Raw genomic sequence first — 17,710 nt, 5'->3', positions numbered from 1 at the left:
CCTGAGCTTTTCGTATCGGATTTCATTGCTGCCAGCACAGCATCATCGCACAGTACAGCATCACATCACCCATACGCACCGTGGCCAAGCAGCAAATGTTGCCTACTTCTCGGCGCCCGCCCAACGCGACGCTCTTCCTTTCACTGGCTTTTCCGGGGCTGGGCAGGACAACGTGGCGCTCTGCGCGTCGCTCGACAACTGGATGAAAAATCCCTTCGTCCAGACAAACTTTTCCTCGGAAATGGCTCAGCTTTTGGGCTTTAAGCTGCCTCGCGGAGCTTTCTTAGCTGGCCCAAAGCTGAGCCACGCCTGCGCCCTGCCATGTAAACACACGGACGGGCTCGTCAAGGAGTGTATGTGTGTGTGTGTGTGTGTAGTGCGCCGCATGTGTTGTTTTTTCTATGCCACTCAGCTGTTTGACGCTCAGCTGACCGCCTCTGTCGACGTCGCAGCAGCAGCGGGCGCAGTCGACGTCGACTTCTGCATCTGTTTGCATGCCGACCACTTGTGGCTTGTCATTTTTTCCGTTGTTTGCTCGGCTTTTCCCACGCATGTGATTCGCTCGCCTCAGCTGCAAAGCTCCGGAGTGGGCTTGACCGCCGCATGCTAATTCACGCACCTGGATTTTTTTGTCGTGTAATTGATTGCTTTTTAAGCACTCGATAATCGTTCACTAAGTAAATACGGCGCTTCTGACAGGCCGATAGCGGTACTTACAGACATTAATCCTCAGAGGAGTCATGTGGCAGTGACAAGGTAATGACACTGTGCCGACAGTGGGATAGGTCAGTTAAGAATTCAATGTTTAAATATATGTAAATAACAGTTTTTAATTTCACTTTACCAATTATAATTAAAATATAATAAAATCACAACAGAAAACAACCCAAAAAAGCTTAGCACAATTTATAAGTTACAAAAATATTGTAAATATGTATATGTGTATGTAAACATACAATTTTAAATTTTGATGACTTGCTACCTAAGCTACTTATTACTTTATGGGATACATAAATTATTAATTTATATTAAATAATTCAATTGATATCAATGCATGTTTAGACAAACTTTTGTCGGTAAAAACGTTTTAAATTGTCTAATAAAATATTTGTTTCTTCACATTGTAAAAAAATAGATAAGCATTGATTAAATTTTACCATGAAACCCTGAATCTGGGAATTCTTTAAAATGAAATTTTGGCTATTACGAAAACGATAGAAATTGTTTTGGTCGAATTGGTTTTGTTTACATCTTTATCAGCTATTTATCGTAAACAAAGAAACGAAAATGTAAGCAAATTAAAAGGTTACATTAGAAGAAAAGAACATTTCGAAATTCTACAGAAATATTCAACAAATTAAGAGTTGTTAAGAATCTTTATGACTCAAGTGACTGATTTAATACCTACTATTTTAGTAGTTTATCACTTGACTAAATACTTAGTCACTATTTAAAATTGAGTCCGCTAACAAAGTTCGTGTTGGTGAAGGGATTTGCCTGAGCGTCCAAACGAGCAGTTGGATTCTGCGTGAGCAAGGAAATCACCCTTTTATACCAGCAACCGTGAACGTTTTTTTTTTTTATATGATAGTAATCTTATTCTTCCTTTATACTGTTAAACTCCCCACCTACCACATTTATTAGAAATTCTTTAATGCTCTCTCGCATACACACATCCGTCGTGCATAATTCATTACCCTAATTTATTCATTCCACCGAAACAAATCACTTGGCTGCCAAGCCCAAACTAATCTGGCTAAGATGAATTCTCAAAGACTTCCCATTTATCGTCCCGAACAAAGGCTTATCGAGCAGGGGACATGCGGGGAACAACTCAGTGCAGCTGGGCGGATGCACAAGTCGCACTATCGACCTTGACCCGGCGTGGAAAATCGCATTAAGCCGAGGACCCGAGCAGATGTGAAATGCGAAATCAAACCTGCACATGATGCTCGGCCCGAAAGTCAGACACTCAGTTTTGACTAATGTCATCCCGTTGCCTACTAACACACTAACCCGGCTAATTCGCAGTGCTGAGGCGTAAAGCATGCGGAAAGAACTATGGCATGAATGGAAAGAATTGCTGAGGGTTTTTTTGAGTGAAAAGTGCATCGGATTCCACTCAAAGGCCGGGCGGAAAAGCGGAAAAGCTTCCGCAAGCTCAGCGCCTTAGCTTTCTGGACCGATTACGACGAACTTTGGCCAACATTTTCGCTGGAGCGCTCGGTGCCTGCAGACCGCCTCGGTTTTCCTCCGTCGGGCCACGGCTACCGAGAACTGAACTGGACTTCAAAGAGCTGCCAACAAATTCCCACAGTTATTATTCATCCGAGATTGTTATTTATTAAAGTCCCGCGGCCGCGTCCAATGATATTTTGTGTGTTTACAAAGCGCCCAAATATTATTTGGAACACGAATACGAGTGGGAATCCAAGTGTGTGTGTAAGTGTTTGCTGCGATGGGATGAAAATGTACACCTGGAAAGGCAGGGGCAGAAGCAGAGGCAGATCCCAGGGAAGGCTTCGTGAGGCGCTGGCAATGCCAGCTTCCGCCACAATAAACCGAATAACGAAAAAAAAAAACAGAAACAAGAAGCAAAAAATAGGCAAATATCTGAGCTCCCACTCGTAGATACTAGGGGCCATGTGTGTGTATCCGTTGTGTGCGATTTTGTTTGGAGCAACTGGCTGGATTATTGTGCTTCGACCGCGTAATTTGATTGAAACGCTTGTTAGCCCAATTTATATTCGAATAAATTTCGTTTTAATTGTCTAACAGCAGGTGGTGGCAGAGATTAGGCCACTCGCTAGTTCGCCCCGACGCCCTTTATTGTGATAAAAAAAATAATTGTTGTGTTGGGAAACAGATTTAATCGTCGTCCGGAAAAACGAAAAGACTCAGCACAACACCCCCGATGCGAATTGAATGGTTACAGGTTGGATGGCCGGATGGATGCCACAGCTGCCAGGATGCCTTTCGAATTCCATGGCCCTTGTCGGGGGCGACAAGCTCCGCGTTTCCTGCCTTCACTCACCCGCCAAACAAGATGAACATATTTGAGCAGCCCAACCACCCTGCTGAGCCGGATTTCGTTGAATTCCCGAACACCACCCACAAAGTGGCTTGGCCAAGAGAGAAATTATGAATTTCTCATTTCCTTGAAATCCTGTGAGTCTTAGGCTAATCAGTGGAGGAGTTTGACAGGAGAGCGGAAAGCATTTCGCAGATCGTTATTGTCAATCAACCTGATTAACTGGAGCCATACATCAATGGAGCCTATAATGCCGACAAAGCTCTTCTCTTATTCGGTTTTTGGTTTTTTTTGGGGGGGTGGCAGCTCATTAGTATGCCCACGATGTTTCGCCTAAAGCAGCCACTAATCACCAGGAACAAATTCGTTGAAATAATAACAAATTGCACATAAATAACTCAGTCATATGGATCATTCGAAATATAAGATTTGGCGGGTCGTAATAATTGAATAAATAAATAAACAAATGTACTGAAATGCCATTTGCATAAATTTCAATCTTTAACTATAAATAAAAAAACTGGCAATGATTTCACTTTCTAGACAATTGAATTTTATATATTATAATTTTCAAGACAGGAATATTTTATATTTACATTTAATAATAGTAAAAAGTAAAGTTAAAGACTTAAAATTCTTATGAATTGACTTCAGTTTCCTCTTAAAAAAAAAGTACAGAAACAAGTCTTATTCAAAGCAAAAACTTTATGCAAAAATCCGGTACATTTTGCTGACATTGACTAGAAACTTTAAACAACTTTTTGGAATCCTTCAAACTAAAATCCCTGTGCAAACTTTTGTGGCACGCTGCCATGAGAGGTTCTTCAACAATGAAAACATTTTTGCTCATACCATCATCATTCTATCCGATTTTTTGCTTTCATTTCGTCATGCAGCCATTATATCTGTAGACAATACAGACAGAAATCATAAAAGCATAGGAAACCTCGACTACAGAAATCGTTAAAAGTGACAACTTTAGTTTGCAGCCAGACACCAACGAGGAATGTTTATTGGAAGCATTAGGCAGACGACTTGGGATCTCGCTAAGGGGTGAGAATATTAAGCATACGCCGGATTGTCCCAAAGCGAGGGTGGAAAGTAATGGGAGCAACTGAGCCCCTGTCATACAGAGTAATGTAGGGTTGGTCGACAAATTGTCCATGAATACTTTATAACCCGCTAAGCCAAAAAGGAAACCAAAAACCGAAATACCCCCAACGCGTTCCCCTGCTATAAGAAAATATGTGGAAGAAGCAATTATAATAAAATGAATATACATATAGCAAGTCAGACAACAAATATCTAATAGTTTTCGTAAGGGAAGTTTCTATAATCTAACAAATGTTACAACTCTTTTAAGACTAAAAAAAAAAATAAAAAAAAAAGTTTTTTTTTTCTGAAAGCTTGTGAAGACATCAGAGACTCTAATAGTTCACAAAGATTGTCCACAGCACAGATAAAATGTCTGATTTATCTTCTGTATATATTTGACTTTGTTAAATATTTGCCTTAGATAATCTTAAACCAAATTTAGACTTAAATAAAAGCGTGTGTAAAAGGTGTCATAAATTCGCACAATTATAATTTTTAGGGTATTATTATTATAGTCAGAAGCTTGACACGCAGTGAAGAATTCATTTTCGATCCTATAAATCATATATATTCTTGATCAGCACCAACAGGCGAGTCCTTCTAGCCATGTCGGAAGGAAAAACAGTTTTTATCAATTTTTTTAAATTTTTAAAAATGTACAGAAATTTGCATTTTTAAAAATTTTTAAATTCAACAAGCAAATTTTTTAATCTAGAAAAACTAGCTTTCCCAATTAAAAATTAATGTTCCAATTCCAGCTGCAAGGGTATACATTTTTCTGAACTCCAAAGCTAGCTTTCTTTCTTGTTTTAACTTAAACCAATTTTATTGTATATTGTAGGAGCTTCTTTGCTGATTCCAGGTCTAGCCGACTAATAAATCGATACAAGAAGATGGTTATATTATTAATTTGTTAGTAATTTGACAGGACAATCCTTCTTTGCAGGGACCCAACAATTATATCAAAACCAACAGACATTTCCCAAATATGAATCGAGTATTGTACCTTAAGATGATTAATTTTGCCAACAATAAACCAACGAAACCTGTAGCATTTAAGAGTTATTCTAAGCAGCCTTCTTAATGTGCCCCCGAGACATGTAAGCAAACTCATGATGTTTGTGCTCCTTTTGTTTAACCCCGCAGGACATAACGAGGACGACAAATCATTGCAATTAACTCGCGTAACCGACTGTGCCATCCAAACAGCTAAACAATAGCTCCCAGCGCTGCGACGCAACAGGAGCAGCCCCGTGAGGAGCAGCGGGCAGTGGCCTATTGTTGTGCCACCCTGCGGCAGCCACTCCACACCCACTCGACGCCGCAGCCACATCCCCGTTGAGTCCTCACCCCAAGGCCCGAACCAAGGAAGGCTACAGACATGGGCGACAATATAATTGGCTCGGCGAGCTTCCTGCACTTGGGCGACATTGTGTCCCTGTACGCAGAGGGCAGTGTTTGCGGCTTCTTAAGCACTCTTGGGTAAGTGTCATTGTCCAAACTGAATGAGATTCAAACGATGAACCGAATCCACGGCAGCCACCTGTGGCTGAATAGAATGCTAACCCTTTGATTTCTTCCGACAGCCTGGTCGATGATCGTACAGTGGTGTGTCCAGAGGCCGGAGACCTTAGTTGTCCTCCCAAAAAGTTTAGAGGTAATGTGATGTGAATGTAGAGAGTCCTTTTCCTTCTAAATACTGACTCTGCTTGCAGATTGCCTCATCAAAATATGCCCCATGAACCGATACTCCGCCCAAAAGCAATTTTGGAAAGCAGCTAAACAGTCGGCCGGCTCAAATACTGATCCCAATCTGCTCAAGCGATTGCATGTAGGTCAAAAAAAATTATAGGAGAGAAACTATTCGACTATAAAATATCCTAATATTCCAAATCGCTATCGATTTGAAATTAATTAAAAATGCTGTCCAAAAGTGAGCCACAACTAATGAAAAACTCAACAATTTTAAATATACAATTTAAAATAGGTTTTGTGTGATCTTAAAAACATTTTAAAATTGATTAAAAACCCATTTCACCTTCTGTGATGACAAATCATTATCCTGATAATCATGCCTTACGTTTCTACTTTATTTAAACCAGCACGCGGCGGAGATCGAGAAGAAACAGAATGAGACCGAAAACAAGAAGCTCTTGGGTACATCGATCCAATATGGACGGGCGGTGGTGCAGCTGCTCCACCTGAAGTCCAACAAGTACCTCACGGTTAACAAGCGGCTGCCGTCTCTGCTGGAGAAGAATGCAATGCGCGTCTACCTGGACGCCAATGGCAACGAAGGTTCCTGGTTCTACATCAAGCCCTTCTACAAGCTACGCTCCATCGGGGACTACGTGGTGGTGGGCGACAAAGTAATCCTCAGTCCGGTGAATGCCGACCAACAGAATCTGCATGTGGCGGCCAATTACGAGCTGCCGGACAATCCCGGCTGCAAGGAGGTCAACGTCCTCAACTCGTCCACCTCGTGGAAGATCTCACTTTTTATGGAGCACAAGGAAAACCAGGAGCACATCTTAAAGGGCGGCGACGTAGTCCGCCTGTTTCATGCAGAGCAAGAGAAGTTCCTCACCATGGACGAGTACAAGAAGCAATACCACGTCTTCTTGCGTACCACCGGACGCACCAGCGCCACGGCGGCCACCAGCAGCAAGGCGCTCTGGGAGATCGAGGTGGTGCAGCACGACTCATGTCGCGGCGGTGCGGGCGACTGGAACTCCCTTTACCGTTTCAAGCACTTGGCGACGGGCCACTACCTGGCAGCAGAAGCGGAAGCTGATGTATTGGCCGGAGCGATTGGCGCGGCCTCCACATCCGGCCACGAGCCGTTCCTGGCGGACTGCAGCAAGGACTCGGGCATAGGCATGAACTTCACCTTATCTGGTAATGTTATGTGATTATTCCTAGGTTCTTTTACAATTATTTTCCTCTCTTTCCTGCAGACAAACCCAAGGGCAAGCAGTACCGCCTTGTATCAGTTCCCTACTCGGCGGACATAGCCTCTGTGTTCGTACTGGATGCCACCACGATGGCACGTCCGGACAGTTTGGTTCCGCAGTCGAGCTACGTAAGACTGCAGCACATCTGCTCCAACACGTGGGTGCATGCCACATCGATACCTATTGACGCAGACGATGACAAGCCCGTGATGTCCATGGTCTGCTGCTCGCCCATTAAGGAGGACAAGGAGGCCTTCGCACTGATCCCCGTCTCTCCGGTGGAGGTGCGTGACCTGGACTTTGCCAACGATGCCTGCAAGGTGCTGGCCACTGTGACCGGCAAGCTGGGCAACGGCAGCATCTCCATCAACGAGCGAAGGGCCCTGATCTCGCTGCTGCAGGATATCGTGTACTTCATAGCCGGGATGGAGAACGAGCAGAACAAGACAAAGGCCCTGGAGTTTACCATAAAGAATCCTATAAGAGATCGGCAAAAGCTGCTCCGCGAACAGTACATCCTCAACCAGTTGTTCAAGATCCTGCAGGGACCCTTTCAGGAACACACGGCTGGCGACGGACCCTTTCTGCGGCTGGACGAGCTCAGCGATCCCAAGAACAGCCCGTACAAGAACATCTTTCGGCTGTGCTACCGCATTCTGCGCCTGTCGCAGCAGGACTACCGCAAGAATCAAGAGTACATTGCCAAGCACTTTGGCCTCATGCAGAAGCAGATCGGCTACGACATCCTGGCGGAGGACACCATCACGGCCCTGCTTCACAACAACCGCAAGCTGCTGGAGAAGCACATCACCGCCGCCGAAATCGAGACCTTTGTCGGCCTGGTGCGCAAGAACATGCACAATTGGGACTCGCGCTTCCTCGACTACCTCTCGGATTTGTGCGTGTCCAACCGCAAGGCCATTGCCGTCACCCAGGAGCTGATCTGCAAGAGTGTGTTGAGCGACAAGAACAAGGACATCCTGATCGAGACGCAGGTGAAGGCTCTGAAGAGCGGTTCCGCCCTTGCCCGCTGCTACAAGGGCACCACCGAGGACGTCTGCCTGGCCACCCTTGCCGAGGTGGCCGGCGACGACGAGGATCGATCGGATGTGCAGTCCACATCCACCACAACCACCTGGGACAGTGCCAGTCTCACAGACGACGATGGAAGCATTTCTACCGGGGATAGATACGAAATTCACTTAAAGTGGACGGGACAACCGGTGAGTTTGGGATCCTTGAACTCTGAAACACATTATTTATACTTCTGCTGTGGCCTTCAGACTTCCCGCTCCATGGCTGATTTGGCCAACTCCGTGGCCGATGGCAATGAACAGGAGGCTGCCATATTGAACTACTATCGCCACCAGTTGAACCTGTTCTCAAACATGTGCCTCAACCGTCAGTACCTGGCCCTAAACGAACTCTCGCCTCGCCTGGACATTGATTTAATTCTGAAGTAAGTAACCTTCCAGAGGGGTTTGGGAATTCCTGGTAACCAATACTTGTGTCTCAGGTGCATGTCGGATGAAACGATGCCCTATGAGCTGCGAGCCTCATTCTGTCGCTTGATGCTGCACTTACACGTGGATCGCGATCCCCAGGAGCCAGTCACACCTGTAAAGTATGCTCGCCTCTGGAGCGAGATACCCTCGAAGATGTCCATAATGGAGTGAGTATTAAATCCCCCATGGGAGCGCTCAGTATCTAAGTTTTATTCCTCACAGTTACGATGGCAAGAACCAGCAGCCCGACCAGAACAAGCAAGCCTGCCGGGCCAAGTTCAACACAACCATTGCCTTTGTGGAGAACTACTTGTGCAATGTGGCCACCAAGGTTTGGCTCTTCACCGACCAGGAGCAAAACAAGCTCACCTTTGAGGTAAACCCTATTGAGTGAATATCAATTATGAGGATTACGAGCGTTTAACATTTCCTTTTAGGTTGTGAAACTGGCCAGGGACTTGATCTATTTTGGCTTTTACAGCTTCAGCGATCTACTAAGACTCACCAAGACTCTTCTCTCAATCCTAGACTGTGTCTCTGACACCTCATCAGGCGCCTTTGCCAGCACGGACATTGATTGTGAGTACTGTAGATATAATTATGAAATAAAGAAAATCTTAACCTAACTTGCTACATCCTTGACAAGCTGTCGAAGAGGAGACAAGCACCGAGGGTAAGAATGGTGAAACATACGAAAAAAAATATCCAAGAGCTATAAATAATTCCCTACAAATCTCCCTAAGTTCACAGAATTTAAGTTGAAGAATATAATTTAAATTGTAAAAACTATATTTTCAGCCGAGGGCGGAGTACTGCGCTCAATTGGGGACATTAATACGGTGATGACATCGTTGGCTCTGGGATCGGTGGGTCAGGCCATAGCTGCGCCTAGCATTGCCCTGCAGCAACGCAAGTCCGTGTCTCAGCTGATGAAGGAGTATCCGCTGGTGATGGACACCAAGCTCAAGATAATCGAGATTCTGCAGTTCATCTTGGACGTACGCCTGGACTATCGGATCAGCTGCCTGCTCTCAATATTCAAGAGGGAATTCGATGAGTCCGAGGTGGCCGCATCAGCCGCCAGCACTGAGGCGGCACAGCCGCCAACCCTGCAGCAGCAGCCACCGACTCCGGGAAGCGCCAGCGAGAGCGATCCCCTGGCTACCGCCGAGTCCATGGCAGCTGCAGCTGCAGCCGCCGCCGCCACGGCTGCGCGCCAGAAGAACATCGATCTGGAGTCGATCGGAGTGCAGGCGGAGGGCATCTTCGACTGCGAGCGCAGCGATGCAGCTAACCTGGACTTGGATGGCCAAGGCGGACGTACTTTTCTGCGCGTCCTGCTCCACCTGATCATGCATGACTATGCGCCCCTAGTCTCTGGTGCCCTGCATCTGCTATTCCGACACTTCAGCCAGCGGCAGGAGGTTCTCCAGGCCTTTCGACAGGTAGGTTGCAGTACCATTAACGGCTTCAAGCTTTGGTAACGGTTTGCAGTGGAATTACTTATTCAAAGGGCTTGGGAATAGGTCCTGAAAAGTAGTTCCAATAAATTAGTTATTCTTTTGATATAATCATTTAATTACTGCACGTTATAGTTGAAGTAAATTAATGTAGTTACTATTGGGCTTGGTTAACTTGATCATATTTGTACTAATATTTTCCGATTCAAATTTTTAATTTGAAGATTGAATAAATTAATAACATATTTAAATTATCTAAGCTACCTAATAGTTTCAGCTCAAAATAGAACTTGAATGTATCTGTATTACAGACAAAATTTAAAGAAATGAAGGCCTAGAATAAAAGTTTAAAATTTTTAGTTATACATAAAATGAACTCAATTCATTTAGCAATAGAATTTCGACTGCGGCAGGCCGTGGATAAACGTCAAGGATGCTGCAGAAATCGCTGTGCGTTTAAAAGTGTGCTGCAAAATGTTGTTAAGAAGTCATGCTTTCATTTCCTCCTTTTAGAGGCCTTTATAATCAATTTTCTCTTAATAGCTATTTCTGTGGCAGCCCTGTCTATGTAGCCTTGTTTACAACTAACTCACTGATTGATTGATTGATCTAATGCTCATCTTCTCTCTTGTGTTTGCATGCGCTAACTCTCTATCTCTCTCTATAAATCGAGACTCGACCTTACTAATCCGATACCATATATACTAATATATATACTCGTATAATCACGCTACTGATCTCATGTAATAGTTTAAAAAATCACAACTAACAAAGTGGACTTACACCGACCGATCTTTTGATTTTGTATGTACCCATGATTTTGAAAGTGACCACTGGTGTCCGAGCAGTTCGCGACTAAAGAGCATCCTTCCGCTGTGCATTTCGGTTTTCAGGTTCAACTCCTGGTGTCGGACAGCGACGTGGAGTCGTACAAGCAGATCAAATCCGACCTGGACATACTCCGGCAAAGCGTCGAGAAGTCGGAGCTGTGGGTGTACAAGGCCAAGGCCACCGACGAACTGGATGCTGGCGGTGATGCCATCAACGTAGAGTACAATGCAGCATTGTCCCAGGATCAGCGGAACGAGTATCGCAAGGTCAAGGAAATACTCATACGCATGAACAAGTTCTGCGTGGCCTCCTCCGGTCCGGGATCTGTGGTTAAACCGCGAAAGCACGAGCAGCGTCTCCTACGGAATGTCGGCGTGCACACGGTTGTACTCGATCTCCTCCAAAATCCCTACGACGAAAAGGACGACGAGCTGATGAAAGAGCTGATGTGTCTAGCCCACGAGTTTCTGCAGAACTTTTGTCTTGGCAACCAGCAAAATCAAGCTTTGCTACACAACCATCTCGATTTGTTCCTGAACCCGGGTGTAAGTAATCTTTGTTCTTCTTTTATATTTTTTCTAATTTAAAATTTAAATATATAATTAACTAAATTTGTATAAAGCAGTCTGGAAATAGAACTGTTTTAAAAGTTATAGCTGTGGCCTGGGGAAAGGTTAAATGTTTATATATTTTTGTTTGCTATGTCTGAAAATAAATTAGGCTACCTTAGAGAGGCTGTAAATTTGAAATTAATTTAAATTGTACGCCACTAAAATTACCTCAAACAGGACACCGTACATTAATTAAAATATGATACCTAACAAACATAAGTTCTTTTAGTTTAGTAGTAGAATTCTTTATTTTTTCTATCAAATACAAACTTAAATTATTCATTAGCTTATTGCATTTGTAAATTTAAAAAAATTAATAGTAACTATCTGTGGCAAGGCTGTAATCTCCTCTCAATTAGGCTAGAGGATTCTCGGAACATTTAGGTTTAAGAACCTGCAACACTCCTCTCTCTCAATGTTTCCAATTTCATTTATTAATAATTTTTGTATTATTTTATTATTTAATGAATTAATTTAATTTAATTTATTATTAATAATCTTTTATTGACATTCCAGATCCTGGAAGCCAAAACGGTATGTGCCATTTTCAAGGATAATTTGGCGCTGTGCAACGAGGTGACGGACAAGGTGGTCCAGCATTTCGTGCACTGCATCGAGATCCATGGGCGGCATGTAGCCTATCTGCAGTTCCTGCAGACAATCGTTCGGGCCGAAAACCAGTTCATCCGCCGCTGCCAGGACATGGTGATGCAGGAACTGATCAACGCAGGCGAGGATGTGCTGGTCTTCTACAACGACAAGGGCTCGTTTAACCACTTCGTGCAGATGATGCAGCAGCAGCAGCTACTCCGCCTGGAAAAGCTGAGCGACGACAGTCCGCTGAAGTACCACGTCGAGCTGGTCCGACTTCTAGCCTGCTGCACCATGGGCAAGAATGTCTACACGGAGATCAAGTGCAACAATCTGCTGTCGCTGGATGACATAGTGACCATCATCTGCCACCCGCTCTGCATGCCGGAGGTGAAGGAGGCGTATGTAGACTTCCTCAATCACTGCTACATCGACACAGAGGTAGAGATGAAGGAGATCTACTCCTCGGGCCACATGTGGAATCTGTTCGAGAAGAGCTTCCTGGTCGACATTCATCAGCTCATTTCCAACGCCGCCGCCGCCAGCAACAAAACCCTGCAGGCCTATGTCCTCAACGGAGTTACCAATCTCTTGTGCAGCTTTTTCGCCAGTCCCTTCTCGGACCAGAGTGCCATTGTGCAGTCCCGCCAGCTGATCTTTGTACAACTGCTTCAGGCTGCCCACCGGCTGACCCAGTGCCGTTGGCTGTCGCTAGCGGATCGCTTCAACGTGGAGAACTGCATCCGCACGCTAACCGACTCGGCCAAGATGCGCAGCATTGCATTGCCACCGGAGCTGGAGCAGCAGGTGGCCACCATGTCCAGCAAGACGGCCATGCTGACGCGCCAGACGACGAAGTGGCTGCTAGCCTCTAAGCAGCCCAAATACGAGGCCCAGCAGTCGGCCAGCCTTATGCGGTGGGATCGTTCCATTATCGAGGGCCTACAGGACATAGTCTCCCTGCTGGAGGATCAGCTGAAGCCTGTGGTGGAAGCGGAACTCTCGCTGCTCGTGGACATCCTGTACCGCTCAGAACTTCTGTTTCCCGCGGGAACCGAGGCTCGGAAGCGCTGCGAGAGCGGCGGCTTCATCCGCAAGCTGATCAAGCACACCGAGAAGCTGCTGGAGGAGAAGGAGGAGCGTATGTGCGTCAAGGTCCTGCGGACGCTGCGCGAGATGATGGCCATTGATGTGAACTACGGGGAGAAGGGCGATGCCCTACGCCAGACGCTCCTGCTGCGCTACTTCCAGAGCAAGAGCACCAGGCTGCCGGAGGAGGAGTTGCCTCAACTGGCCTCAGCTCCTCTAGCGGACCCCGCCAAGCAGCACCACTTGGTGACGCACGGACCGGGAGCTAAATACCTTCAGAGAGCTGGCAAGACCCTGCACGAGATGCAGAATCACCTGGACCGCGAGGGAGCCTCCGATCTGGTGGTGGAGCTGGTCATTAAGTCCGTGCACTCGCCCAACATTTTCGTGGAGGCCGTGGAATTGGGAATTGCACTCCTGGAAGGAGGCAATCCCATCATCCAGAAGGGCATGTTCCAGAAGTTCCTCAGCGACGACCTCAACCAGGCCTTCTTCAAGGTGTTCTTTGAGAAGATGAAGGACGCCCAGCAGGAGATCAAGTCGACGGTGACGGTGAACACAACGGACATTGCAGCCAAAGCGCACGAGCACAAGCAGGACACCAATCTGGAGCTGGACAAGATCTCTCGTAAGCATGGCCTTAAGAGTAATGGAGTGGTGATCACGGAGGAGCTAAAGCGGGAGTTGCACAACGCCGGACTGGCGACGGCACGAGCCTACGGAAACGCTCGGAACATCCACTCCGGCGAGGAGAGCTCCGCGATCAGTGTGAACAATCCCTTGGAGGACATACTGGCCGAGAAGCTGGAGAAGCACAAGGACAGCAAGGAGCAGCGCAACCAGCTATCCAACAAGGTGCTGGTCATGCAGCCCATTCTGCGCTTCCTGCAGCTGCTCTGCGAGAACCACAATCCGGACATGCAGAACCTGCTGCGGAACCAGAACAACAAGACGAACAACAACCTTGTCTCGGAGACGCTGATGTTCCTCGACTGCATTTGTGGCTCGACAACGGGTGGCCTGGGTCTCCTGGGACTGTACATCAATGAGCACAACGTGGCGCTGATTAACCAGACCTTGGAGGCACTCACCGAGTACTGCCAGGGGCCGTGCCACGAGAACCAGAACTGCATAGCCACCCACGAGTCCAATGGACTGGACATCATCACGGCGCTCATACTGAACAACATCAACCCGCTGGGCGAGAACCGCATGGACTTGGTGTTGGAGCTGAAGAACAATGCCTCCAAGCTCCTTCTAGCCATCATGGAGAGCCGTGGCGACAGCGAGAATGCGGAGCGCATCCTCTACAACATGAATCCCAAGCAGCTGGTGGAGGTGGCCTGCAAGGCCTACCATCAGGAGGAGCTGATTGACGAGCAGGACGATGGGGACGAGCCGGATGCCGGGTCGGATGATGATGATGCCACTGTGAGTCCCCGGGAGGTAGGCCACAACATCTATATTTTGTGCCATCAGCTGGCCCAGCACAACAAGGAGCTGGCCGGCTTGCTAAAGGCCTCTGAGGATCCGCAGTCGGCGAGCTTTGATGCCAAGACCAGTCAGGCTTTGATGTACTATGCCACGCACACGGCCCAGATTGAGGTAATAAATTGTTCATCCTGGTCTCATACAATATTATTCATAATGTAATCCCCTGCCAGATTGTTCGCAACGATCGCACCCTGGAGCAGATTGTGTTCCCCATTCCAGAGATCTGTGAGTACCTTACCACGGATACCAAAATCAAAATCCTCAATACCGCCGAACGGGACGACCAGGGCTCCAAAGTGGCCGACTTCTTTGACAAGGCCGAGGAAATGTTCAACGAGATGAAATGGCAAAAGAAGCTACGAAGTATGGACACACTCTAAATTAATGGGAAAGTCGTTTTAAAAATGTCATTTCCTCAATTCCTAGGTCAGCCGTTACTCTTCTGGATCAGCAGTTACATGTCCCTGTGGAGCAATATACTCTTCAATTGTGTGGTTGTTATCAATATGATTGTGGCTTTCTTCTATCCCTTCGATAATACTGTGCCAGGTGAGTTGGTTTATTAAGTAATTCCTAGCCGATTGGTGTAATTCGTTATTTTTTTTTATTATTATTTTTATATATTACTGTTTGTCCCCTTTACATTACCCAAACGGATTTCTTGTTGTTCTTCATTCTTTTCCAGAGCTTAGCTCGCACATTTCCCTGCTGTTCTGGATCATTATGATATTCTCATTGGTAATTGTGATAACGCTGCCCCGAGAGTCCGGAATCAGGACACTCATTGGTTCGGTAATCCTCCGGTTCATCTTTCTACTAGGACCAGAGTCCACACTCTGTTTGCTGGGAGTTGTTACGGTACGGAAACTGAAGAATTTACCTAAACCTATGTTAATTTTGGCTCTTCCTTTAAAGGTCACCCTGAAAAGCGTTCACATAGTGAGCATAATGGGCAACAAGGGCACTCTGGAGAAGCAGCTTATCAAGATCATTACGGACTTCCAGTTACTCTACCATTGCATTTATATAGCATTTTGCTTCTGTGGCCTGATCTTTCATCCCTTCTTTTACTCGTTATTGGTGAGTCCGGTTGTAGTGGACCTTAACCCCACCATTTAACCCATTCGCTTGCAGCTCTTCGATGTGGTTTACCGGGAGGAGACTCTGGTTAATGTCATCAGATCCGTGACCCGAAATGGACGCTCGATCGTTTTGACCGCGGTACTGGCGCTGATATTGGTCTACTTGTTCTCCATAATTGGCTACATGTTCTTCAAGGATGATTTTCTGGTCAGTGTGGACTTCGAGGAGCAGGAAAATGCGTCACCGACGCCTGTTCCCCTAACCCTATCAGTGCCAGTATCGCCGGAAGAGGCGTGTGCCGCCCCGGATGAACTGGGAAATTGCCCGGCGGCAGCTAAGGAAGTGGCGCCACCCTCAAATGGCAGTGGAGGTGGCGATGTGAAGGAGCGTTCCTGCGACTCGCTTGTCATGTGCATAGTCACCACTTTGAACCAGGGCTTGCGCAATGGCGGTGGCATCGGTGATATTCTGAGGGCGCCATCCAGCAAGGTAACCCAATTCCACAATTTAATCTCGAGTCTCCACTGACTTTCCACTTTGCTTTAGGAGGGACTGTTTGTGGCTCGCGTCATCTATGACCTGCTCTTTTTCTTCATCGTCATCATTATTGTGCTGAACCTGATCTTTGGTGTGATCATCGACACGTTCGCCGATCTGAGGTCGGAGAAGCAGCAGAAGGAGGCCATCCTAAAGACAACCTGCTTCATCTGCTCGCTCAATCGTTCAGCCTTCGACAACAAGACGGTCAGCTTTGAGGAGCACATCAAGAGCGAGCACAACATGTGGCACTATCTGTACTTCATAGTCCTGGTCAAAGTCAAGGATCCCACTGAGTTTACTGGCCCTGAAAGCTACGTGTACGCCATGGTGAAGGCCGGCATCCTCGAGTGGTTCCCGCGTCTGCGCGCCATGTCCCTGGCGGCGGTGGATGCGGATGGCGAGCAGATCGAGCTGCGCAGCATGCAGGCCCAACTCCTGGAGACCCAGCTGCTCATCAAGAATCTATCCACGCAGCTGCACGAACTCAAGGACCATATGACGGAGCAGCGCAAGCAGAAGCAGCGCCTGGGATTGCTCAACACGACGGCGCACAGCCTCGTACCCTTTCAGTGAGGAAATATCCGTTGCGATTTGAATAGAATAGAGTCTAATTTAGGCACTTAATTTGGTTATCAATCATTCCCGATGCACCCACACGCAAATAGGTAAATGTGAGACCGAAAGTATGGGCACCATTCCGCCATGCAACTCATTCTCAATCGGATTCAGCGCGGGCTTTAATTACAAATCTCTATAGCCCCCCTGAACCCGCCTAACTTTTCTGTATTAGATTCGAATTCCAGAAAAAAAAGAAACAAGTAGAAATTTGCTCAAATAATATCCTTGGGGATGATTATCTTCTAAAGCTGTTACCGAGTACTTTAAAGTGTAGTAAACTCACTCAGAGAACAATAGGGCTGTTGACATGTGTTAATTAGTGGGCGTGTTATACGTTTTTCCCAACCTCCCCTTACCTCTCTCTCCACCACCTCGTCGACTTTGTAATACCTGAGAACTAGAATCTAGACCTACATTTGTAGTTAACTTGAAAATGTTCGCTGAGCGATCCAAAAACAATTTTCTAAAACAATTCTTACGCTGTTTTAAGTTAATTATCTTATTTAATTGTTAATACTGTACCGAATATTTTTTCATAAGTTTTATTACCAGAGTAGAAATCGATTTGCAATTAAAACTAATTATTGTGATTACCATTTTCTATATATTTGTTCTCCGTTTTAAATTCCGAATGGTTTACTTAGTGCTCGAAGCGAGTTTTGTTGGTTAAATTCATTCTAAGCTAACACCTAGAGTATGTATCATAGGCGAAACTACACCTAGTTTAAGAAACTTTGTATCTTTACATGTAAACGGAAATATATATCTTTTCAATAAAGACTATCAAAATTGATGTGTTTATTCCAGA

The 17,710-nt window shown here is 46.0% G+C and overlaps 2 protein-coding genes across 5 annotated transcripts in view; one reads left to right on the top strand and one right to left on the bottom strand.

Moving 5' to 3' along the window:
- The window catches only part of Nmdar1 (NMDA receptor 1), a 16,501-nt gene extending 16,308 nt beyond the window's left edge, over positions 1–193 (bottom strand). The window contains exon 1 of the mRNA XM_017167988.3: positions 80–193. The gene's annotated coding sequence lies outside the window, so the exon portion shown is untranslated. The remainder of the gene's footprint in view (positions 1–79) is intronic.
- Positions 1–17,710, top strand: part of Itpr (Inositol 1,4,5,-trisphosphate receptor) — a 24,722-nt gene extending 7,012 nt beyond the window's left edge. For 2 of the 4 annotated variants that reach the window (XM_070286681.1, XM_017167979.2), the window contains exons 3-20: positions 5,273–5,608; positions 5,713–5,783; positions 5,842–5,957; positions 6,229–7,024; positions 7,084–8,303; positions 8,364–8,539; positions 8,597–8,752; positions 8,808–8,961; positions 9,023–9,164; positions 9,384–10,030; positions 10,939–11,421; positions 12,004–14,772; positions 14,832–15,024; positions 15,088–15,210; positions 15,347–15,519; positions 15,577–15,741; positions 15,796–16,233; positions 16,291–17,710. In XM_070286681.1, coding sequence (XP_070142782.1) covers positions 5,508–5,608; positions 5,713–5,783; positions 5,842–5,957; positions 6,229–7,024; positions 7,084–8,303; positions 8,364–8,539; positions 8,597–8,752; positions 8,808–8,961; positions 9,023–9,164; positions 9,384–10,030; positions 10,939–11,421; positions 12,004–14,772; positions 14,832–15,024; positions 15,088–15,210; positions 15,347–15,519; positions 15,577–15,741; positions 15,796–16,233; positions 16,291–16,857 — 8,490 coding nt within the window. In that variant the 5' untranslated portion in view covers positions 5,273–5,507 and the 3' untranslated portion in view covers positions 16,858–17,710. Of the gene's footprint in view, positions 1–5,272; positions 5,609–5,712; positions 5,784–5,841; positions 5,958–6,228; positions 7,025–7,083; positions 8,304–8,363; positions 8,540–8,596; positions 8,753–8,807; positions 8,962–9,022; positions 9,165–9,383; positions 10,031–10,342; positions 10,522–10,795; positions 10,850–10,938; positions 11,422–12,003; positions 14,773–14,831; positions 15,025–15,087; positions 15,211–15,346; positions 15,520–15,576; positions 15,742–15,795; positions 16,234–16,290 lie in introns of those variants that run through there. The other 2 variants (XM_070286682.1, XM_070286683.1) reach the window with 2 other exon arrangements.

The sequence above is a fragment of the Drosophila kikkawai genome, chromosome 3R (genome assembly GCF_030179895.1).
Source record: "Drosophila kikkawai strain 14028-0561.14 chromosome 3R, DkikHiC1v2, whole genome shotgun sequence".
In the NCBI taxonomy this organism is placed as follows: Eukaryota; Metazoa; Arthropoda; class Insecta; order Diptera; family Drosophilidae; genus Drosophila; species Drosophila kikkawai.
Note: the sequence above shows the minus strand (reverse complement) of the source record. Positions and strands in the feature narration are given on the sequence as shown.